The 24,494-nt window shown below is 41.4% G+C and overlaps 1 protein-coding gene across 1 annotated transcript; it reads right to left on the bottom strand.

Moving 5' to 3' along the window:
* Nucleotides 1-32: 32 nt before the first annotated feature.
* nr2f5 (nuclear receptor subfamily 2, group F, member 5) lies at nucleotides 33-23,842 on the bottom strand. The gene is made up of 4 exons (XM_005744067.1): nucleotides 22,637-23,842; nucleotides 7,786-8,066; nucleotides 5,381-5,627; nucleotides 33-1,772 (listed from the first exon to the last, which is right to left on the bottom strand). The coding sequence occupies exons 1-4, from the start codon at nucleotides 23,001-23,003 to the stop codon at nucleotides 1,453-1,455; spliced, it is 1,215 nt and encodes a 404-aa protein (XP_005744124.1). The 5' UTR covers nucleotides 23,004-23,842; the 3' UTR covers nucleotides 33-1,452.
* Nucleotides 23,843-24,494: the final 652 nt, after the last annotated feature.

Raw genomic sequence — 24,494 nt, 5'->3', positions numbered from 1 at the left:
TGTGTGTGTGTGTGTGTGTGTGTGTGTGTGTGTGTGTGTGTGTGTGTGTGTATAATAAGAAAAAGCAGAAGGGATTCTGCATTAACTCAATTAAAATATTTGGATTGTGCATGACTCTTCAATGACATGTTGCACATCACATTTTAACTTCATGCAAACTCATTTCCAATCCTGACAGGACATAATACCTGTTATAACAGGTAACGAGAGATTATGGCACAGTCATAAGATAAATGCTCAGTGACAGAATCTTTGTTCTAAGGCAAGTACAGCTACTTTTGTAAAAGCCCATACCACCCTCCCACTCCCCTGTCTAAAGGGTCCAATACTGACAAAAAAAAAAAAAGTAATAACAATAAGGAGGATGAGCTTTGCCACCCCGATGTTAACACCATGGGTCTTTTGAGTAAGAAAAAATATACTTCAGTCAAATAGGGTAAGGGTAGAAACAATCTACCAGTGCTGTGATTCTGCAGATTCAAACTGACTACTTTTCAATGCAAGTGCCTACGCTTTTATTTGTATTCATTACAAACTCCTTCTCGCCTCTGAGACCCCACAACAAGTCAAATTATAGACAAACCAAACTTTTCTTTTAATAGCCAACACTATCACAAAAATACTCCAAACCGTATGATTTGTCAGCTTTGGCACAGGCTGCTGATAAGTGTAAAATTTGCTGGGTTTGTCTTTTTGTTCTGATATTGACATGCCCGTCTGCCCACCCTCTGAACCTGAGCTTCCCCAATTGAACCCTAATATGCCTTAGATGTCTATGAATCGATGATATACTGTACATATGGACACAATCATGGGTTTTCTCTCCATATAAACAGTGCTAATACAAACACACAATAAAACATCCTCTGCAAAAGTTCAAGACATTTTGGCATTTGTCTTTTTTTAATGGCTTCTGGTTTTCTCTTTTTAAAAATTGGTATATTTACAACAGGCTTTGTGCTCTTGGCTGTCCCATTGGTAAAGCCCTTGCTCAGTATTCTCCATGCTCGTACGCAGATGCTAGCACACAGTTTCCGTATGTGTAGGTGTATCACCGAAAATGAAGCAAATGCTCGCTGAAATTGTTTGCATGGTTTTTGAGAATGACATCTGAAGTGAGTCCAACAGACCTGCTGGTGAACTGCGCAATAACCCATTCTACCAACCTGTCCATCTCACGCCACATCTCAAATGTAGACTCGGCTGAGGAGCTGCAACGGGCCACAAAGTCTCTGTATTAGCGATAGTGAAAGCTAGCCTGGCTTGTGTAACTGGGATGATGGTGTATCAATGTTGGTGTTTAAAGCGGAATGGTGAGGGAGATACTTCTTCTTGGGAAGCTGAGAAGTTGAACGCAGACAATGAAGGGAAGGAGAGATGGATTGATGAGCAGTCAGGTCAGCCTTCAACCGTAATTTCCCCCGTAGCTTCTCCTTGGTCTGTCCTTCCACTTCAGGGCCCATTCTCATTGTAGTGGAGAGAGATCGGTCGCTCTCGCTGTACTGTGGGCATGTAGGGCCAGTTGTAGCTGGAGCCTGAGAGCAGCATGTCACGGAGGAGCGTCTCAATTGGAGTCTTGCCGACGAGGCGCACAAAAAACAGCTGTTCGATGACTGGAGAGGAGACAATGCGCAGGGACGGCAGGCGGAGGAGGAGGCGTCCAAAGCGGTTCGGCTGGCTGGGGTACTGGTTTCTTACATACTCCTCCAGAGCACACTGAGACTTCTCCTGGATGCTCTCCACGTGGGCGACGTCTGACAAGCCCATGGCGTCTAGTAGAAAGGAATACAAAGTGAAGATTTAGAACTGATATAAGCATTTATCCAACTTAAGCAGTAGTCTTTTTGTGAGAATGACTGTATGACATTAAGGTGAGTTTTGTGACACACTGACTTTCATTTAATTTTAGGCCAACCAGAGTAGTTGTGGGCTGCTTTGCATTTGCTAGGTTAGACTGATGGGTCAGAGGGGTTTGCGGCTACATTATAGCTTACTGTGTAGATTTTCTGTTGAAGGATAAATCAGGTGTTAGCCATGGAATAATAACCAGTGTTCTGCGGGTTCCAGTATGTCATGTGTCAAAACGTAAGTCAGAATTGCAGGACGAGGAATAACTGCATAAGAAAAATGACTTCTCATACCATATTTTGGTTACTAATGTTCTGGATTAATGTTATGTTAGGCTAATACTGTTTGGCATATGGTGAAATTTGTTCTTAGTGAAAGAAGCTTCAATTGTGCAAGATTTTAACAAAACCTTTTAGTATGTGGCAGAGTGGTGTCTTCACCTAATACTTATTCATTGCCAGAAAGAACCAGGATGTAACAGGGCATTTTCCTTTCAGAGAAATCTGGCTACAACTTGACAAAATCAAGGTTGTCACAGCGGAGATCTACTTCCACCCCTGTGGTCTGTGTTCACTTTCTCCTCAGCTGGGGAGACACTTTCTGCCTTCTAACTCCTTCTACCTCTCGTCTCACCGGCCCCCACCTTGGGCAAGAGTCTCGCACAACCAAGAGTGTGTAACGCAGCACGCGGTGCTTTTCACACCCTGTGTGTGGAGCGGAGATCACAGGGGATTTTGCAAAGCAGGTCAGAGATGTGTGAACTCAAAACAAAGACGCATTCTACTGTACTCTGCCACATACTGTACGAGAAGTGGGAGTGCTCTTTGACCCTGCCCCCTGCGTGAACCCACATATTGAAGGCAGGTATTCGATGAGGGTTATTTATTCTCAAGCTTAGTCTTTCGGTTAAAAGGCGTTGGCCCGTGAGTTTTAACCCGTCACCCTGCATCACAGGTCTCCTTTGTCTTCTCACACTTTGATCTGTCCCCTGTGTAAAACCCTGCCTCAGTTCCACAAAAAAATAATTAATTCACCTCATATTTTAATCAAGCATGTCAATCCCTCCCCACCCGCCCAGCAGCCGCTATTCTCATCATTCCGGGTGAATAATTGTTCCCACTTTGGTTGTATTTCCATCCACTCGGGAGGCAGATGGACTGCGTTTTTGTCAGCCCGACCATTTTGGAGTCCTTCGTGACAAGGCAGTCACTGCCCGGTCGGGATTAGCGAAGCTGTCTGTGTGACTGAAACCACTTCGTGTGCTGAAGCGACAGCTCTGTGGGTGCCCTTCTACGCCAAGTGCCGTGTTCTTTTGTCTGATCCTTGGGCACTCACCGGGTCATTGGGGGTGAAGGATCAGGGTGGCAGGACTGAGATGCCCGCTCTCTGATGTAGCTTGATCGGACTGGGCTTCACAGGGGGAGTGGTGGGAGGGGACTCAGAGGGAGGTGGGAGACAATTGGTGTTTGTCTGAGCTTGTTAGGTCATCCTACCAGGTCTGCAAGAGTCAGATTTATTAACAGGTCTATTTACGCTGTGTGCATGTTTACATCAAATTCAGGATTTGATCATTAAAGTGTGAATATTTCACAAAGACATACAATATCCTGTTCGAGGGTCTTGCCAAGATGTGCAGCTTTTTAATGTGTATACATGTGCTTCTGCGCATATAGGGAGGTCACATGGGATGCTTAGGGCTATAGGGGTTATGTAGGTCATGGCGAATCCTCCTTCTCACTGAAATGCACCATACATAATTCAACTCCTGTGGTGGGGGCAGGGGTCCTGGGGCTTGGGTTGTGCTGGTCTTGGAGTTTAGGGTTTGGGGAGCGTTGGGAGGAGGGGTGGATGACTGGTTTTAATAATAGATGGGATCATGAAGGCGAGATGGCTGATGAAAACAGGCAAAAGAAGGGAGAGGAGGATCCTTGGCTACCTACATACAGAGAGCTTGGTGAAGATGCTCAGTAGGCAGAGAGTGAATCTGACAAGCCATGCAAGATGGGAAAGGGGGGGAAAAGCAGTAAAATAACACAGACGATAGACATCTCAGTGTTGGCTTCTTCACCATCCATTTCCCCCTGGGTCACAAAGCATGATCTCTCTCTGAAATATCCCAGATGTGACAGTATTTTGGCTGACACTGGAGCCCAGTGACTGTTGGGATAAACCTCAACAGGCTTTGTGTATAAGCAGGATCAAAACAATGCAGATGCCAGGGGTTTTGCCAAGAAGTAAAACTATTATATTTTGATTTAATTCTCTCTGTCACTCAGCGGGGAGGACATATTGCCACATAATGTAAGGTTGTGAGGCTCAAGAGCCCTGTTTTTCTAAGCTTTGGATGCAAACCGACAAATCTATTCTAGCATAAAGGCATTTTCTTTGTTGTCGAGTACTGTACTGTGTATAATAAGGGGTTTATAACACTGGATTTTTGGGTCCAAATAGTAGGAATGCAACAATACAATATAATGAATCTGTTGTTTCTTGAACTTTATATAAACAGATTCTTTTTGCTACTGTAAATTAAGAAATAAATTGCTTTTCAAAGAGTCGTTCCCACAAATGGACAGAATTCAAAATACAAATGCAAAGTTTATAGTGAAAGCTTATTCTTATGTTCAGCAAAACAAAGAGGTTCAAGTGACGCACGAGCAGCTCACGGGGTCAAGAGCTGCCTTTTACAGTATGACAAAGTGATCAAATTACAGTCAAATTCATGGAGGGCAGAGACCATGACTGACTAACAGCAGCATTTACATATGGAGCCAATGAGACACAATCTACTGCAGCATTAGAGGTCACCTCTCAGTCAGCCATAGTACTGGTTTCCATTCAAATGCACCTCAGACAAGGTGTATGTCGTACAGGGGTTTGTGTTAACAAACCTTTTGTTTCTTTCTTAAAGCTTGTATTTGCAACTTTTAGGATGAATCTGAGCATTTTTTTTAATATCACCTATGGGTAGCAGGTATAGGTAGCACCTTTGCACAGCATTTTAATGATTTATAGTTGTCATTTAAATTAATCTACACCACTATTATGTTGTCATGACAAAAATATAATGGAATCCTTATGTGCTGTTTTATTCTTTTCACTGGTCGTTTTTCTCTCTGCTTAAGAACATCGTGATCAAATGTTTGCCTTGGCTGTGTTTAAATGTGTGTAATAACCCTGCTACTGGCCATCTAATTCAGGTTATGTTGTTAACATGATACTGTAAGCTTACATGTTCAGTAAACACAATGCTATCGTGCCAGTAGAAATCAGATTAGCAGGATGCTAATTCCTCCCTTCCTCCCTGAGCAAAACATACTCACAGGACACAGATGGCATCGGTCTTATACCCTCTCAGCTGATCTAAAGGATGATCAGAGGTGCTTTCAACGGTTCAAAGCTCACGCAATGATATGAAATAGTGGCAACTTGGTAATCCAGCTGTTTTTACATTTCTAGAGAATGTGCAAACCATTTCCATATATTACTTTACTTAAGTCTACTTATTTCCCATTTTTTCACTTAAACTCACCAGATGTAAAGAGCACAATGGACTTGAGACAAGAATATTCAGCTGTGTCGACCTGCAGGGCCTTCAGCTTCTCCACCTGCTCTTGGAAGACTCGGATGTGGTCCATGAAGGCCACAACACGCTCTGCTGACATAGGTGATGCGTGCAGGCCGGCCGCTGCCAACAGAGGAGCCACATGAAGCGGCATGGAGCACTGGGCAGCATTTAGAACAAAGAGTTCGCTCCATGACATTCGCAGCAGAGCCACCTAGAAACAAGCGGTATAGGATGATTATTACTTTTGTTCAGATTACCCATGTGGATGACTAATTTGGCTTTGGCCTTTCTGCTTTTAGTTGCAAATATAAAATGAATAAAGGCAAAATGTGTCTGAAGCCTAAAACTGTGACAGCCCTTTTGAGAATTGCTCAGAGTTTGAGCACTTTGAGTGCCCTCCAGTTAGAGTTCAGCAGGCTTCAGACAGCATTTACACCCATCACTGACATGTAACCAGAGAGCAACACATACACATTAATCCAGAGCGAAGAAGGACACAGGGTATATTTAACATTCGGTCATTTAAACCACCACATATCACCTGGAGATGATATGAATTTGGTAACATTATCCAATACTTAATGCAAATTACATACAAGAGCTTCATTCATTCAAACAGGTACCTATTCACTACAGAATAGGGAAGCACACAGAAACGGTGGAATGACAGAACATTCCTGACACGCCTACCCGTCAGAAATTAGACAGCTAGTCTGATGAGGTGTTTATTGTTACTTTTAAAAGATTGGAAAGGATACAAGAGGGTGAGAAAGCATGCACTGTGACAGGTAGAAGAGGATTAAACTTTTCTTATGTAACAGAAACATGTTTGGAGATGTGGTTAAACATTAAAAAAATAATTAGAATTTATTGAGGTGACCCAACAAGTTGTCATCCTAGGGCATCAAATACTGCTGCTCTATCAGATTTGGCCGGTATAACCGAGATAAGCACAGAGTGTCCTTTAGCATCTGTGCCCTCTGCACCAGCCGCAGTAACACTGAATGGCGAGTGTCAATAGTTCTCCTTGCAAAAGCTACAAAGTCCACAAAGTAGGAGGTTAAAGGGGCGATGGAGCAAGTCACAAGTTTGTCTGCCAGGAGAATAGAGTTTGTGTCCCATTTGGGGATTTCTATCTTTACTTCTTTTTTACTGGTTAGGTTTAGACTTGAAGTTCTACTTTGCATGTTTCCCACCACTAACTTTGGATGCTGGAAAAGTTACACATATAGTTTTAAATGTGATCCAAAGGGGTCCTTTACACATGTGGAATTCCTTCTCTCACCCCAACCGGTCGCAGCAGATGGCCCCGCCCCTCCCTGAGCCTGGTTCTGCCAGAGGTTTCTTCCTGTTAAAAGGGAGTTTTTCCTTCCCACTGTCGCCAAAGTGCTTGCTCATAGGGGGTCATATGATTGTTGGGTTTTTCTCTGTATCTATGAAGCGCCTTGAGGCAACTTTTGTTGTGATTTGGCGCTATATAAATAAAATTGAATTGAATAGAATTGAATTGAACAGTGACAGACCTGCACACACAGATGCCAAAGGGCACCCGCTGTGTATCTCTGAGACAGTGTTTGACACAATATCAGCGCTTTGATATTGAAAAGAGAAAACCTACATGGATTTTGATAACATGTCTAAAAAGAGTGGGGTTTGCAGAAAACACCTGAGTGCATGCTGACATTACAGGTCAGAAATATTCAACATGTGAACTTGACATTAATGATATGTTAATGATTTGGTGCAGATACAGCGGACATATTTGTGATGACTATGTCTGTCAGAGGTGCATGTGAATATTTATAGGTCAGGGGACTACTCTGTGCCAAGACTTTATAGCTGATATAAATCTATATATGCATGATTGATGTCAGGTCGATCTGAACCAAATGTTGGGAGTTGAGGTTTGTGCCAAAACAGATGTGCTGCGACATGATGGTTAACAAAAGAGGAATAAAAATATTAATGTGTTTTTCAAATATTTATTAGCTTAGTTCTGTTCAAAATGTAAGTGGGGATGACATTTTATGAATTTTTAGCCAGTAGCTTGAAAATAGTGTTTTGAACTATGAGTTATTACTTTACTTTTTTTGTTTTCTGGCATTTTTCTGTGCATGATCTATTAAGGAACAATTTACCATTGTAGAACTATATATATATATATCTATATATCTACATAGATATATATATAGATATATAGATATAAAATTATTTTCTTATTGCGAGTTAGATGAAAAGAAATACAGATACCGCTCTCATGTTTGTGTGACTTAATCCAATATAAAGACTGAAAACAGTAGAAAGCAGTTAGCCTGGCCTGGTCTCATTCTCATTAGGTTTGGTCTACTCTGGTCATTCTTCACACTCACCTGATCCATGAGCTGCAGATCAGGAAAGAAGGGGATGTTCTTGGCCCACTCCACAGCGCTGAACAGCAGCCTGGCCGCCAGCTCGCAGATGTTCTCGATACCCATGAGGTTGTTCCCCTGCATGCACTGAGCCCCGTAGCGAGACGTTGGGTACGGCTCAGCGCGAAGCAGCAGAGAGATGAAGCCCGACAGGTAGGGTTGGCCGTTGTACGGGTCGGTGCCATTGGTCAGGTACTGCCCTGGACTGCTCTGGGAGTTTGATGTACGTCCTCGTTGTACTGCTGTTTGAAAACAAAGAAGAGGATGAGTTGAACTTTTATCTGGGTGAACCTGAGACTTTTTAACAGTGCTTCAGCATTTTTATTTAATTACACAAGTCATTAAGGACTAAATGGGACTGGAGCACACTAATATAAACTCATATCTGTGTTCCAGATCCACTGTTTCCTCTGGAAGCAGGCCGCTGCATGTTTCTGGAAGACAGGCCAAGAACTGCGTTTTTTGCAATCTTCCATCAGTTTGTTAAGAAACTTTTATCATTTAGCAAGCTTGTTATAGTAGTTTACAGAATTACTACATCCAAAGGGGCGCTGCACGGTCAGGGTCCTAAAACCTGCAGGAGTAACAGAAGGGAGACGCGACGAAGACAGAGAAGAAAGAAGCAAATTGAGCATGTCAAATGTGCCGGGTGATCGGGGGGGCAGGATGGGGGTTAAGGGTTGAAAAGTGTAGCAACACAACATTTCTCGTACCCCTAAAAGTGTCAGCGCTCGTCTTTTCAGCAAAGGGATGGAAAGTGGCCAGGCCAAGGCTATTCTACAGTGCTGTTGTGCCTCAATGAGTAACGACAAGCAGCAGCTGGTAAAAATATAACACTTCTTCACACCTACATATGTTATGCACTCACACATGCATACACACTCATGGATACGTACGGTAACACCCCCGCCCTCAGTCCCTGCACTGGCAAATGGCCCAGCCTGAGGTGAAAGGGGCACGCAGAGGCCAAGCTCTTGCACACACACATACACACAAAGCCCTAACCTCCACCCCCACCCCCCTCTGGTATGGAGCAATGATGATGCGGCGAGTGCTCAAAGGCCCATTTGGAAAACACCTGTTCAGTCATCCACTGTCTGACTAATAACTCCATCTACAGTTACACAGAGCCAGCGAGAAAGGCAAGCGAGAGGAGAGACGCAATGAAAATGCAAAGAGGGGTTGAAAAAATGAGGCAAAAGGCTGAAATGGTGAGATAAGGTGGAGAAAGAGTGAGTGGAAGGTGATAAGTTGAGAAAAGGGAGATGGGGGCGATGCGAGGTCTGGGGAAGAGTGGAGCGATGGAAAGAGAGAGAAGGTGCAGAGTTCAATGTGCTTGAATACAGCCCGAGATGGGGCTTCAGATAGAAAGCTGTGGTTTACATAAAGAGACAGGTGGAGGGAGGGGGTGAAAGAAAAGGGAGGACGAAGGGCTTGGAAAATGGTTTTTAACTCTCCATCACCTGTCACCTCACACACAGCAGCTGTGCCAATTGAACGCACCATGGCACGTCTGAAAAACGAGAGGTCAAATCACTCATAAGTTATAAAAATGCCTTTAATTCTAGCCTGTCCTTTTAACAGAAAAAAATACCTCTGCACAAAAGGTGTTGACCTCAAAGTACTAGTTTTCCTTGTGAACTTGTGTCAACCCGTGTGCCCGAAAAAAGAATGTGATCTCTTCTGGCAAACAGCGCAGTCTCACTTTGCTGAGCTATGAAGAGGTTTTGCCTGTCTCAAAGACAATGTTGCACAACGGGACATTCCTCGTCGCTTGCACTCCAGCGGCTCCTGTCTCGCTTTGCAAAAGATGGCTGTCAGATTAGCCACATGCATCTGTCTTTGCAGGATTTCACAAACAAGGGAAAATAAAACTGCACTCTGAGCAGCAGGAGTGAAAGTGCTCCGAGAGCAAGTCGTTGCAATTTCCACAGAGATTACCTGGCCAAATATGGTTTTTTGTCACTCTGAGGTGCTTTAAGTGTGAAGTGAAAGACTGCTAAATCATACACTGCTGATCCTTTCAGTCAGACATTTTATTGTAATACAGGCTTGTGAATGATTTTCCAGATTAGAGAAAATGTTGCTTATAACTCCTCCTTACACAAAGATTTTTTTATTTGCCTTTTTAAAACCATTCAAAATTCCTTAATGAAAAATATATCTGTGTATATATGTATGTATATAATCTGACAGTGAGGTTTTTGCACAGAGACATTTTAGAGAGACACAGGAAACATTGGGGTTCAGGTTGGAATATGTACTTCTCAAAGATTATGAAATCTTTAACTTTGCAATTGAATCAATAACAACATGGTTAAAGGGTGACTCTGATGATGGTAAAGGAGAATGGATCTGAGAAATATGTTCATATTTGCAGTTTACTGGGAGGCTTTCCTGAACTTGTCTTTTGCAAACTTTTTCTCTGTGAAAACATCAGCTGACTTCCTAATTTGTTCACCAAGAACTGTGTTAAATTAAGGTGAATAAAGTTGCTTTCTCTAAAAGCCAAATACAGCTAAAAAGGCTAAAAAGAAATGCTAAAAACTGCACTTTCTCCAGTGACCACATGGGGTTAAGTGAGTCAACCCCACAGAATCCTATAATGAACTTCAGAGATGAAACTAACATGTGGCTAACTTCCTCCTTCATTCCAATGCACAGTAGGTGATTTTTTTAATGTACTGTATACATTTTCTAAAGGCTTAAATGTATGCATTAACTGACTGGCAGTTGCCAACACAGGCAGCTGCTGCTGGTAGCTAACCTTCACTACAGCTAATTCTAAGCACTGAATTTGGACCTCTTGATGGTTTTCGTGTCTTTTGCAGCATAAAAAATAGGATAAAATAAAATAAAACACAATGGCCTTTTACAAAACAGCAGGTGACATGCATCCTTTATTTAGCTTATAGTATAAAAATGCTGTAGCAGATCCCAAAAAGGGCACTTTTAAAAAGACTCTGTCTGGTAACTTCTTTAGGGAGACAGACTCAAAAGGCGCTTTGGTCCATATCTAAGTCAGAGCACTTCTGTGACCTGAATCTGTCACTCTGTCCTGGTTTCATGTAAAAAAAAAATCTTCTACTGCGAACAACCTGGTTTTAACTACTTTTGACTTTCCCCTTTATGCACCGAGTAAATTGTAAAACAGTGCGCCTGAACTCCAAGAGGAATTTATTAAATTCATCACAATTTAAATTGAAAGAAACAGTTTTTTTTAGACCCCGCTGCGCCTTATCAGGGGCAGATCTAGAAGGGTGGCATGGGGTGGCAAGTGCCACCCTAAAATGATCCCTTGCCACCCCAAGTGTCACCCCAGTTTTGCATATGACAGTGTTGTTTATTAAAATAAGATAGCATTAACAGTTTGAGTGTAGTTACAGTCAACAGTGAATAGAAATGCTAAAACTGAATATATTGCATAGTGTTCCCCCCCTGCACCATTAACAAATGGTTCAGCCCATAGCAAGCCATGTTTATGAGACAGAGCGAGTGAGAGAGAGAGTTTTTAGATGTGGCAGATTTGTAACGTTTAGTGTGGAGTGTATACTTAGTGTGTTGTGTTATGTAGTTGTTGTGTTGTGTAGTCGTTGTTTTGTTTTGTGTGTCGGTGAGGGCACTAATGAATGTCACAAAGGCACGTTTGCAATGTAAACACTGTCACTAGAAAACCAGCTGAGTGATACACCTCCTGTTGTCAGGGCTGCAGGTTTATCCCTGTGCTGTTCTCCTGTCTTTTGGTGGACAAACTTATTTTTTACTGGCACACATCATTTGTGGGGCATCTTATTGCGACACCTGATTGTTCTCTCCTTTTAGTTTTAGTAATATTTTACAAATTCCTATACAAAATGAAAAAACAACAGCAGGTGTATTGGCTGCATTTTTAGATAAATAGTTGTATATGTTTACAAAATGTACAGTTTATATTTGCATTTCAAGTTATAAAAAATTTACTCAACATGTCTGTGTGGGGGTTTTTTTTTTGCAGTAAAAAAATACTACTAGGATTTTAAGTTATTTGTGTAATTTCATTTCAGGTCAGTAATACTAATGCAGTATGTCAGTCAAAACAACTAAATTAAGTTGAGCTGAAAAGATACCAAACAAGGCAAGGGAAAAGAATAAAAAAATAAACAATTTGAGGGTGAAATACAAACGTAAACTCAAAAGGAGTCAGAAATTGCCGGTTGTATTTCAGACCTCAGTGGATTAATCCAACAAATCATGAAAAAATTAGGTTTCAATTTTTATTCATGACAGTGCAGATTTCTGACATTTTGTGTAATTTAAGCTGTAACAATGTGACTGTTTTCTGACAACAAACAGTGTAAACCTAAGTTAGACTTGCATTTGTAAATGAACCGCCCCATGTTGTGTAGCTCTCTGGATTTTATACTTATTGGGCTACATATTTATTTATCACACAGGCTGTACAGTACGTAGCATCAAAACTCACATGTTTTATGTAGCTAAAGTGTTTAATTATGTGGGCTACAGACAATAATTAAGTTATAGACTTTATTTATATGAAAAACGTGTTTGCTTACTGCATTTGGATTATTTTAACCATATATAACCACCTGCATAAGTGTATGAAAAAAAGGGCTTCGATTTTGCCACCCCATTTGATTTCTATGCCACCCTAAGAAAATTTCTCTAGATCCGCCCCTGCTCCTTATGTCCCTTATTTGTGAATTCACAGCTATTGATATGTTCTCATATTGATTAGTGGTTAATCCCGCAGATGTTGGTGAATCTACTTGATCCACTTGACTTTTCAAAAGCCTCATTGTGGGGGTCACTCGTGCCTGAGAGGCAGAGCACTTGAGTACGCCTGACTAAAACACATCGCTCTCTGTTTTTACTCGCCTACAGCTGCTGTACAAGACTCTGGAACAGATAAAAAGGAAAGGGCAGAAGGGTGATTGGAGTAAGGTCCAAAGAAATGGAGAGGTAGAAAGGCCAGTGCAGAGACAAAGAGATGTGATATATTTACACGGAGATGGGCCAAGGGAGAGCAAAAGAGACAGAAATGACATTAGATAGAAACAGATGCCCGGGGACAAAAAAAAGGAAACAGAGAATTAAAAGGGGGATGGGAGTATAAGGTCAGATTTGAGTTTGTGCCATAATCTGTTTCCGGCTTTTTAATTGGTGGACTGTGCTTGACCTTAATGCAATTGACTGAGCTTGTCAGATAGTAACTTTAAAAAGATAAACAGTTTTTGTTTTTTTCTCTTAAATAAAATTAATCTGAATCCAAATTGAGGGCAGAGAAAGCAGTTAAAAAGGCAAATACATCCCTAAAACCCCAAACAAAACAGCATCCTGTGTAGGTAGGCCATGAAATGAGGGCAAAAGAATGAGGGAGAGGAGGAAAGTGCATGCAAACAGAGGTACCATGGGACATTTCAGCTGCGACTTTCAAAATGCCACTTCAGCAAATGGCAGCTGGCAGAGAGCACAGTTCGCTGCCTGGCTGCCCTGGATTAGCCTCTGGGTCAGACTGTTAGTGGAATTACAGCAGCTAAATACAATTAAGGCCTATCAACATTTGGACTAAAAGGTCACAGTGCCGGGGCAACACAGACGCATTATAGATTTGTCTCAGTCTAATAGCTGCATTTAATAAGTAGCTTTTCCATTTCTAAAACTTCCACTGGCAAGCAAACAATAAACACGTTTCCCAAAATGAAACTGCGTCCCTGAGTCATGTCACAGAGAGAGGTCACGTGTGTGTTTGTGTCCGTGAGGCGTTCGAAACTCCTGCAATTAAAGCAAAGTTTAAAAAAAAGAAATAATTAAATGTTTAGCTGTGACGCCAAATCTCATCTGACAGAAATGCATCTGGGCAGTTTAAAATAAGGATTTTATATGCTTCAGCACATGAACATGTGTGACCGAGCAGAAAAAGGAATGTTTTATTTTTTTCGCCCAAATTTGACCTGAGGTCAGTGAAGCGAAGACAGGGGTTTTTTTCAACTTTCATTTGGAATTCATTCTCAGTTCTCGGTCTTGGAGCTTGTAAGCACTGCTATTAATCTTTTGGCTTTTTTTTTTTTCATTCATATTTTTTAAGAAAAACTTGAGTCAGCTATTTCTATAATGATTACACTGTAGCTCGGGGTTTTGTGCTAATTCTTCCAAAGAATGACCTTTATGTGGTATCTACAAATATTGTGCTGTGTGGTCCATGGTTCACTCACCTAGCCCATGGAGTGGTATTGTTCAATAGCAGGCTCTTATTTTTTTATTCCTTCTGTTTATCTCACAGAAATATTTTAGCTACCACAAACACCATGAAGCACTTTATCCAGCACTTCAGGAAATCACAAAACAGTTCTTTATTAAAATGACCGTGACACAAAATTTTAGAACAACAGTGGATTTCACAGCTGTCAGTGAACCTATTTACATTTATTGGACCTAAAGAGCGGCTTCCCTCAGCTCCGATGAGCTGTGTGACTTTTACGGGTCGTTGTTTCAATGTGTCAGCCCACAGCTTTACTATTTTGGTTTGCTTGTACTCCTCTATCTTCCATTTTGTATACATAATGATGTTAACCTTTGATAACAGTGCATGCACCCTGTCAGGCATGAAAAAGTTAGCAGACAGCAAGGAAATACAGTGGAGCATTTGGTAGTTAAAGACAGATTTTACTCTCAGGAGCTGGTGAAGGGCAGAGTTAAAAGGAGAGACTTTTATTCATAAGAAACAAACATGAATGCTAATGTTGCTAAATTCCATAAGCTGGAAGTAACTTTATCTAAGGTTCAGGAGCAGGACCACGCCTCAAACGCAAGCCTTCCTGCCATGCGTCTATAAATGCCTACCTGTTGTACACACCTTTTTTTTTTCATTTCCGTGCCCCCTCCCTCTCTCTCGGGGACGAGGCTTCCAAAATCGAAGAAACTGCAGCACGCATGTCACTGATCCTCACCAATCCAATATTCACTATCAAAATGTGTGAAGGCCTGTTCCTTCCTCGTGAAATAGATATGTTAGTCTTGTGATTGCAACACGTTTAAGCTGGCTCAGGTTGTAAAAATATCAGTTACTAATTGCCAGGGTAGTATGCAAACTAAATGCAGGTGTCTGTACCCTGCAGTGCAGTCATGGCTGACTGCAACACTTGAAAGCGATCTTAAGCCTCCTGCACTTCACTGTTTGGTTTTACAAAGCTCTATATAAATGAATGCAACACTTCAAAGAGAAATCAAATGTAGACAAATGAAAAGTTGGTCGATAATAGTATTTCTTCACTCAACTTCACTACCCTTTTTTTGGTTCCATCTTAAGAGAAATGTTTTGAGAACAAACCACCTGCACGCTGTAGGAGGACTGGCTGTGTCCCCAGTTGTCTGTCAAACATCATGAAGGAGCTGAGGTATGCAGCGAACGTGAGAGACACAACAGAACGGGAGCGCAGAAAAACCGGAGGCAGTGCAGGAGCGGCAGAGAAGTGAGGTGACACAGACAGAGAGAGACAAGAGACGTGGAGGGATGAGAGGAGCTTTGCGTGAGGAAGTTTGGTAGCTTTGCTGCATCGCCGAGGTTGCCTCATTCTTTCTCTCAGACTTTGATGAGGCAGTTCCTAAATTAATTAGCAAAGTGAATTCAGCCCAGTGGGTCTGATTCATGTTACACTTATTTACACTTCCACACGCCCCTCCTCTTGACTTTATTTACCACACAGCGAGCCACAGCAGGACTAAGATGTCCCTCTTGAATTATTATCATGTAAAGGTGCATTTGTTTATGGCGCATTAGAGCTTCATCTCCAACTTTTATTGGTATGGCTATAAATACTTCTACTACACTTCTACCCAACGGGCATGAATAAGATCATCGGCTAAGCCCCTAAAATATAAATGTTCATGGCTTCCCAGTAGTGCTATGTTAGGGAACACATGTGTGGCAGATTAAAGGAGAAGGCTGTTGGGGTGTTCACATCGCACAGACTGACATATTTAATGACTCTTTCTCGACTGTGCATTAGTACAAGTGACCTGAGTGACACATGAAAACAGGTTGAGCTACTTCAGTTGCAAGCAAAACAGTTCAGAGTCAGTTTGCTGGAGTGACTGAGTGAATGGACCAGAAAGGTCACATTATGTTTGCTGTTGTTGCATTGGTGATTCTGTGGGATGAGCAAGAAATGGCATACGAATACCTTTCCATCAGTAGTACACAGCAATACAACGCCTTAGCACTGGAGATAATACTATAGGCACAATTGTAACACCTTATAATATATTTTGCTCATAAACTGCCTATAAAAGATGAATGTAGTAGTGATGGGATTTCCGGCTCTTTTTAGAGAACCGGCTCTTTCGGTTCGGCTCACTAAAAAGAGCCGGCTCTTTCGGCTCCGAACCAGCTCTTCAGGTTGTTTTGTTGCTTTAATTAATTTATTATTAACAATAATATAAAATTATGCACAAAAGGAATTACTAATGTAAAAAAAAAAAGTTGTTATATTTATATATGTTTATATATAAATATATGACGTGGCCCATAGAGACAAAACACGTACAAACTCCAAAACGCATTTCTAGCATTTCTAGCATAAGTGACCTAGGTAGCGCTGAACTTCCAAAACAGAGCTACCTAGATCACTTAAATTACACAATTGAAAGCATGAAAGCATATGTGTATCGTTTGTGTATTTATACACAAGCATTCATATATAGTCAAATTTTTTTTTAAAAAGGTCATTTACCTGTTACTACCACACACCAAATCCGGTCGTTGATACTTGCTGGCTTGTGTAGCCACTAGGTAACAAAAGTTCAACACTGCCGCTAGCATCCTGGAGCACTTCTGTTGTCTTTTCTACATGTTTTGAGTTTTTATGTGCTTCTGAGTTTTTACGTGTTTTGGAGTTTGTACGTGCTCCAGGGTTTGTACGTGATTTGAAGTTTGTATGTGCTTTGTCTGTAGGGGCCACTGTAAATATACTTTTATTTATTCACTTCACATAAAATGTAATAAATAAATCATATAATACAAAAACCAACTATTCACATTTCAACTTTTAACTATTTAAGTTTTCAGCTTTTTCCTTTTACAAATTTAAAGTGAAACAACACAAAACACTGCAAACCACAACACAATTAAATGTAAATTATAATATGAAAACTAAAAGAACATGCATATTCTCTGTCATATGGACCTGCATGAATAAACTTTCTGAATCCTTTATCATCTGCAACTGAAAATAGTTGTGGATCATCACTATACCTTGTTGTCCCTGGCTCTCTTTCTCTCTCTCTCCCTCCCGCTCTGTTCCTGTGCAACTGAGTGTAACTACCGCCCCTCCCCCCTCTTCCCAGCGTAAAGCACAAGGCTCACCTGCGGAGTGAAGCGGAAATAAGTGCGAGAGAGAGGGTGAGAGACAGAAAAAAAAAAACCACAGCTTGCGATAAGGAGCCGGCTCGCGTCATTCACGTCAAAGACCCGGCTCTAAGAGCCATTTCATTCGCGACCGACCCATCACTAGAATGTAGCCGCCGTGCATCACCCATTGGTTTATGAAGCTAACTTTTGAAGCCTTAACACTCAGATTTTGGTCAGGACCACATTCGATTTTAAAGAAAATCTTAGAATCCGTGTTCCACTCACCAAAAGTGGAACACGGATTTATCCTTAAGCTTTTAATATAATTACCACACAGCAGGTCATATGAATTCATTGCATTAAAAATGCTTCAAAAGGCACCAAGTAGAGAAGTGACTCACACAGAGTAGAGAGGCGACTCAAATTAGCAGTCGAACCATGACAGGCATCTGCATATGTCGTCACTCACCCATCAGTCAAATCAGACGCACTCCTAATATTCAAACTTGACTGGAGTTTAAAAGGGTGAGCTATTAAAAAATATCCCCTTACAATATTTCTGAGAGGGGAAATTAGCTATAGTGCCGAAAAACAGCTGTAAACATCCTTTTTCTGCTTTGAAGTTGGACTTTATAACCTTCTATGCCATGGTGTTGCCCTCAGGCAGCAAACCAAATTTTTGGTGATCATACTATCCCCATGTATTTATTTATTTTGTGACACAAAACACTTCAGTGTTCAGTAAAATGATGAGTAGCAGACGGTTTGACCTTTGACATTGGGGTGGAGCAATTATTTCAGGAGTCAAATGTGCATGTGACAGAATGCTAGCGACTGCTAAGAACAAAATCTTTTTTTGTATGTTTAACTTGAGCTAAGCATATTTTAAAAAACACATGCAAGTTCAAGAAAATGTGAGGAAGTATTTTTAGTTAGTTAGGACAGTTTTCTTTGGGCAATAATAGTAAAGCAGTGGTTCTATATTTTGGTCCTCGGGACAGCTTGTTTTAGGTTTTTAGGTGTTTCAGTACTGCAAAACACCGGATTTAGACAGCTGTAGCACATAATACCCAGTTGGTTATTTGAATCAGGTGTGTTGGAGCAGGGATTGGGACGTGATGGGATGTGTAAGCGATCAAATCATGCACTAAAATGAGCATGTAAAAAGTTGCAGGAAATGAGGGCAAGAACAGGAAAGAATTTGATTGGACAGTAAGGGTCACTCCCTTTGTGAGGACAGGAAACTGGATGAGAGTGACAGCAGGTACGAGAGGATCGCAGAATCAGAATCAAGATTTTATGAAGGGAGATGTAAGGTACCAGGATGTAACGGTACTCCAAATGTCAAATGACAGAAACGTGACATCCACCTCTGTTTCATAGAGTTCCAAACATTTTTTTAAACATATATAAACAAGGAGCACCAAGTACCCCAAAAGTAGGGTGACGTGTTTTTTTTCTCTGTAAAACTAAAATTCATGGCGTAGAATAGGAATCTATGGGAAATTACTTTCTTTTTGTTACCGGTCTCAACTGGCTAACTGAGGAACTGCAGTATTTGGCACTTTTGCATTTGCTTCATTTTTCAACCCTGGAGAAAACTGTGTGGTTTTGCCATTTGACTGGTAGTCATTTTCCTCTGAGAGCTCTCTGGTAATGACTTAGCTCATGAGTCTAGTTACAGGGGTTAAGTGTTTAAATTTGTCGATAGCCAAACAACTGGGATACGTAAAGATTTTTAGTGCCAAAATTAGGCCAAACTGCAGTGTTTTGGTGTTAAATTGCCTGCTCGCTGTGGAGGATGGATTAGTTAATACCGTGTTAGACTTTAGCACTCCAGCAGGGTATTTATTCACCGTAGAGGCCCCTGACGGTTCACACTTTTGGACTTTGACTTCAGCCTGTGTGTTATTAATGTTTTAGATTTGGTTGACCTATATTTTTCACTGCTGTTGGCATTTTGTGGGTCAGAGGAGGCAGCAGTCTCCCCACCGAGCATGTTCAGTTTGGGTATTACAGATTCTTGTGCTACAAATGGATGTTGAGACTATTTACTATCACTAGACTCCAAAAGCTGTGCGTGTGTCCACAAATGTTGCGTGCATACAGCTGATTCAAGACACATACAAGAGACCAGATGACCTTATCACTGTGTATGAATGAATTAATCAGAGCAGTAAACTCCCACGTGTCTTTTCCGTCCTCACTAAAGTCAGTGGCTCGTCCTTGCAGCGTGTTTCAAAATTAAAACATTCACTCTGGTTCAAAGGAACTGTCAGGCTGATTCTTTTTGCCTCTCTGCTTCCTAGTCATCCTAGAAACTGCACTGACAGAGGAACAAGTGGAGGTTCTATGTAGCTGCCTGGTGAGACAATGACACTAACGCTGCCAAGGTTTTAGGGGCTTGACTCCTACTGAAGCCAGCAGTGAAATGTTTGCTGTCATGCTGCTGAAAGGTGCCCTGGTTAAGAGTCTCCAACAAATGATATTATGTTCAACACAGCAGTCTACAGAAAGAGGTCAAATGTCCCCTTTGGGAAACAAATACCACTCACTTGAAAGCAAAGAATTTCAGAATCTGCCACAATCCACTCATAAAACTTTTAGCACGACTTCTCAGGCAGATCAATATTTATTTATTGTAGCAGAAATATCATGAAGCGCTGTCATTGATGAACTTGAAGCATGCGTTCTCTTGCTTCTACATGAGGCGGAATGACGAGAAGATGAAAACTAGGTTAATCACCAACTCTCCTCTGCTATCCAAAAACATAATCTTCCCATATCCTAATACTCCATCTGTGGATGAAGCCGGTGAACCATGTTATATAATAATTGCATAACATGTCCTAGCCAACTGCACCCACATATGACCTACATGCTATCACCGAGCACATTTGAAGGGAAGTGAAAAGGCTTCTAAATAATTAACAGAATGACAAATCAGCTCAACAAACTACATCTTCATGCACATCTGCTGCTTTATTTTAAAAGTATCGTCAAACTTTGGAATTTAGCAGATGTCTTGTGTAAATCATAATTTAAAAATGTGCATCTGTTTGAAAACTTTAGCCTGTTGAAAAAATATGAAGAAAACACTATTTATATATGCTCTCTACGGTGAGAGAGAACATATGATTTAAAAGTCGTTAAACTTTTTCTTTAACACCCATCATCTTTAACTTCTAGGCTGGTTAATGTGCGATTGAATAATAAAGTTAGACGTCAGGATTTATTTTTTATTTTTTAATGTTTATGAAAAATCGTGTTTACGCAGTTTAGCTGTTTTTAACGCCCCTGAAATGTCTAATTCACTTCTATTTCCTTCTGTATTTGGAAATCGTCCTGCCATTAAAATCACAGTAAAAAAATTCCCCGACAATGAATATGCTTTAGCAAATATGGTCCTAACTAGACAAATGATCGCTGATAAACAGAAGTCTGTCGACAAAGAGGATTTAAAGACAGCGATTAATCCAACTGACCCCAAATGGACCAACAGATGAGCTCATCCAGTGTAAGTTGACCTACTCCACATTTAAGCCTTTTGCACACAACTAAAAACCAACACTGCAGAAATGGTCAATATAAACAAGTAAATGAGCGACTGCCTTCAAAATGAGACCTTTCGTGATTTTTTTCACACTCTTTCTTCAGTCGACTGATATTTTCAGGTTTTATTTAAATGAGAAACATTTTTTTTAACTTTTGGTTTTTGCCCGACTGAATTAGAAGAATCTATTTGTGCCAAAAGACAAAAAAAAACCTGTGATTTCTACAGATGATGAGAAAATGCTTAATTTTAATGTCTCCGCCTCGCCAAGAAATATTCTTAAAAAATGGCTGTAAAACAGTTCATTTCCCATAAACGCCTTCTAAGATGTTACGCTTAAATTATTAATATTTTGCTTTCTTGTAACGTATTTATTTCACTATATTTTCGTGCAAACTGTGACCAAAACTCCCTTTCACTGATGTCTTTTCAGCTCTTTAACATTTTCCTTCTTACAGACTGAATCAGAAGGACTGGCTATTCTCCACGCAGCGGCGCGTCAGGAGATTTCCTCGGGTTCATTCAGTCGGAATGGAGCATGACTGAGTTGGTGTGGCTTGCGGGTACTTAACATGAGGTAATACTGTGTGTACAGTGAACACACACATACACTGCCAGAGGCACAGACTTCAATCACACTAACCCTTGAGGGATCATCTCCTCTCAGCTCGTCTCTAAGGAGAGCGGGTTATTTCCAACGTCTTTGTCTGCTATTTACATTTTGGCTGTGGCAAAAGGCGGCGGGGTCTGTCCTTCAACTTCCACTGCCTAGTGCCTTTGGAGGACTGCTCACGGTGACGCAGCTGCTGACCTTATTCTGTCCTCTGAGAGGGAAAATAAAAAACGGCGAAGTGTGACATCTTCATTAAAGTCTCTTGAGGACCGCTGAAGTCACGCCACTTTTTCACTCGGTATAATTAAAACCTAACTGCTCATATCTCACCTGTTCGCAAATGGCTTATGTGCACAGTTTGTGTAACATCGTGCGTAATAGTAATATGACATTTCCATTATAGTGATCGGTCAAATTAAAAGTACCCCGTTCTTCTTTTTCTTTATTTTCTTTCCAAAATGCAGAAACTACTTTAATGAATCTATAACTCAACCAGAAGAGATGCTGGTTCTTATTTTAAATATGCACAATCTCATGCTTCCTGATTCGATGCAGCGCTACCCAATGACAATACATAAGGGAAAGCTCTTGTCCAGCACGTTTGCTCCGCTCCTCTTTGGCACTAACTGACCCGTTGTTAATCCAACACAATGCAACAAATGTAGCGGCATCCTCTTATAGCGGCTCGGGGTGTCGGTGTGCAAACTGCATAATTAAAACTGCGAGACAAAGGGAGGATTTCACGGAACAGAGAGCGCTGGGATGAATGGTTCAGATTCAGTAAAAATAAAGTGAAGTGTGAGAAGGTCTAAGCATGCTGATTATAATAATAACTAAAAAGTGAAGACGCGTAAACCAGTCAGGGTGCATGCAAAACAAAAGATGGCACGAGGTTTTCTTTTACACACATATCTTTTTGTGTGAGCGTCACATGAATTTAGGTTTGAATGTATTGTTTTCTTGCAGTCAGAGCAAATCTGTCAAAGTGAAGACTGCCTTCGGTTTGTCTATTGATTTCTTTCGCCTGCTTTTGATAGGGGTTCGTCTGCACTCGTGTTTTCTTGTTTCAAATGTGTTTTTAAGAAGTAATGAAACAAGTGAAACAGAGAAACATTTACATCTTTTACGACTGAATTCCAGACTTAATGGCACTCTTGTTTTAAAAACTGAGAATACTGCGCACAACTTTACGCACATAAATACGTTTTGTAAATAAATGTCTGCAGTGTTACAAATACAGTCTGACATCCGAAACACACACACACACACGCAGAGAGAGAGAGAGAGCAGCCAGCCTTACCTTCTCTCCTCATGCCGACTTTGAGGCACTTCTTCAGCCGGCAGTACTGACACTGGTTCCGGTGGTGCTGGTCGATGGGGCAGTCTCGGTTCCCCCGGCAGGTGTAAGTGAGGTTCCGCCTCACAGAACGCTTAAAGAAGCTTTTGCATCCCTCGCAGGTGAACTGACCGTAATGCTTCCCACTGGACTTGTCCCCACACACCATGCAGTCCACGTTGGGGATCTTGTCCCCGGAAAGTGCGTCGTTCCCTGGGGTAGAACCGTTTGGTGTTCCAGGTGCCCCGCCGGGCTCCTGGCCGCATATCTGGAGTTGAGACCCCGGATCTGCAGAAATGTTCTCTGGCCATTGATTTACTACCATTGCCATGCTATCCCAAAACACTTGGTCTTTGTTTAAACCACAGAAGCGGAGTCAGATTGCGTGATAGAGATCCGTCCTGACGTCTCGGGAGAAAAAAACGAGGGAGGGCGAAAAAGCGTGTCCCACTTTCCCCAGAGGTCAGTCTGAGCGTATCAGAACTGTGATTTCTTATTGTCGCCGAAATCTTCCTGTAAACATCTATCAAAGTTTACAGTAAAAGCAAGGTATCAACATGATCGACTCAGAAGTGCAAAGCCTACAACTCCCGATGTTCCTTGCTGCGCAGATATCCATAAACACGTTGTTCTTCAGAGCGTAACCTCTCGGGAAAGTCAGTCCAGTAAGTCAGAGTCTCTGCTGTCAAAATTAAAAGCCGTCTGATTATTTGCTTGCCTCTAGAATTTAAAGTTGGACAAATGAAACTGAATATAGAAGAAAACGTGTTGCCTCATGCGCCTTTCTTCAGCCACAAGCTCAACACTACGTCTAAATTGAATGAAAAGCAGAATTAACACTGACTACATGCTCATATCATTCAATGTGTTTAGTCCCAGCAAGCTTCTGGATAACGCAGCCCATGGAGCGCAAGTCCCGGGGAGCACGCAATCCTTGTTCCTCTTTTTCTTGCGCGCCGAGGTGACGATTTGGAAAGCGACGTCAGTGGGCGCTCTGACATTTATTTACCAACTACACGGGCGAAATATCTCCAGTGTCTTCTGGATGATCGTCAGTGTGGAAGAGTCTAAATAGAAACACCTCGCTGAACAAGCTTTGCCGCTCGACTGTACTATCGCTTTACCCTTCGACTGTCTGAGAGTCAAAGCTACAATTTCGGCAAAGTGTCACTGGCAAGGCTGCCTCCTACGGCTGCCCTCCACTGGCGGCGCTCCATATAAGGTCATAAATCCCAAATAAGGTCGTATCCCCTCCCCTCAGCTGGAGAAGTGAGAGCTTGAGGGCCCGGCGTGATAGGCCCCAAAAGTGTGGTTAAAAAAAGAAAAAAGGAAAAAGGGGCAACCTGATTGGACATCGTATGACTGGATGGGATTGACAGACAGTGGCGCTTGTTGCGATACAAGTACTTTTAAGTGGGCTCCATCAATGTCCAATAGAAATTATAAGCTTACTGTGCATTTTGTGCATTATAATCAATGACCAATAAGCAATTTTAAGAAGTTAATAAAATAGAAGCTGCTGAACACGTGTGGTAGCTTTGTAGATTTCTCTAATAATTTCAAATAGTTTTGTTCTTTAAAAAGATTTTACGTCTTTTAAAGGTTAAACCTTAATGATGGGAGTGAGAGACATTTTAAGTGGCTTACCCGCATAAAAGCCCATTAGTTGTCATTATTTAGATGCTTGAAGGCGAGAGGGCAGTTTTCACATTCCACTCCGGCGGGGCTCAAAGCCCCGTGTTCAACTTAACTCCCAGTTTAAGAAGTGCACAAATGAGCAGACGTCTATGGCATTGCATCTACTTTGGAAACTAATCTTAAT

This window comes from Pundamilia nyererei, unplaced genomic scaffold (assembly GCF_000239375.1).
Source record: "Pundamilia nyererei isolate P.nyererei 1_Seehausen unplaced genomic scaffold, PunNye1.0 scaffold00138, whole genome shotgun sequence".
NCBI lineage: Eukaryota > Metazoa > Chordata > Actinopteri > Cichliformes > Cichlidae > Pundamilia > Pundamilia nyererei.
This window is presented reverse-complemented; position numbering and strand designations above follow the sequence as displayed.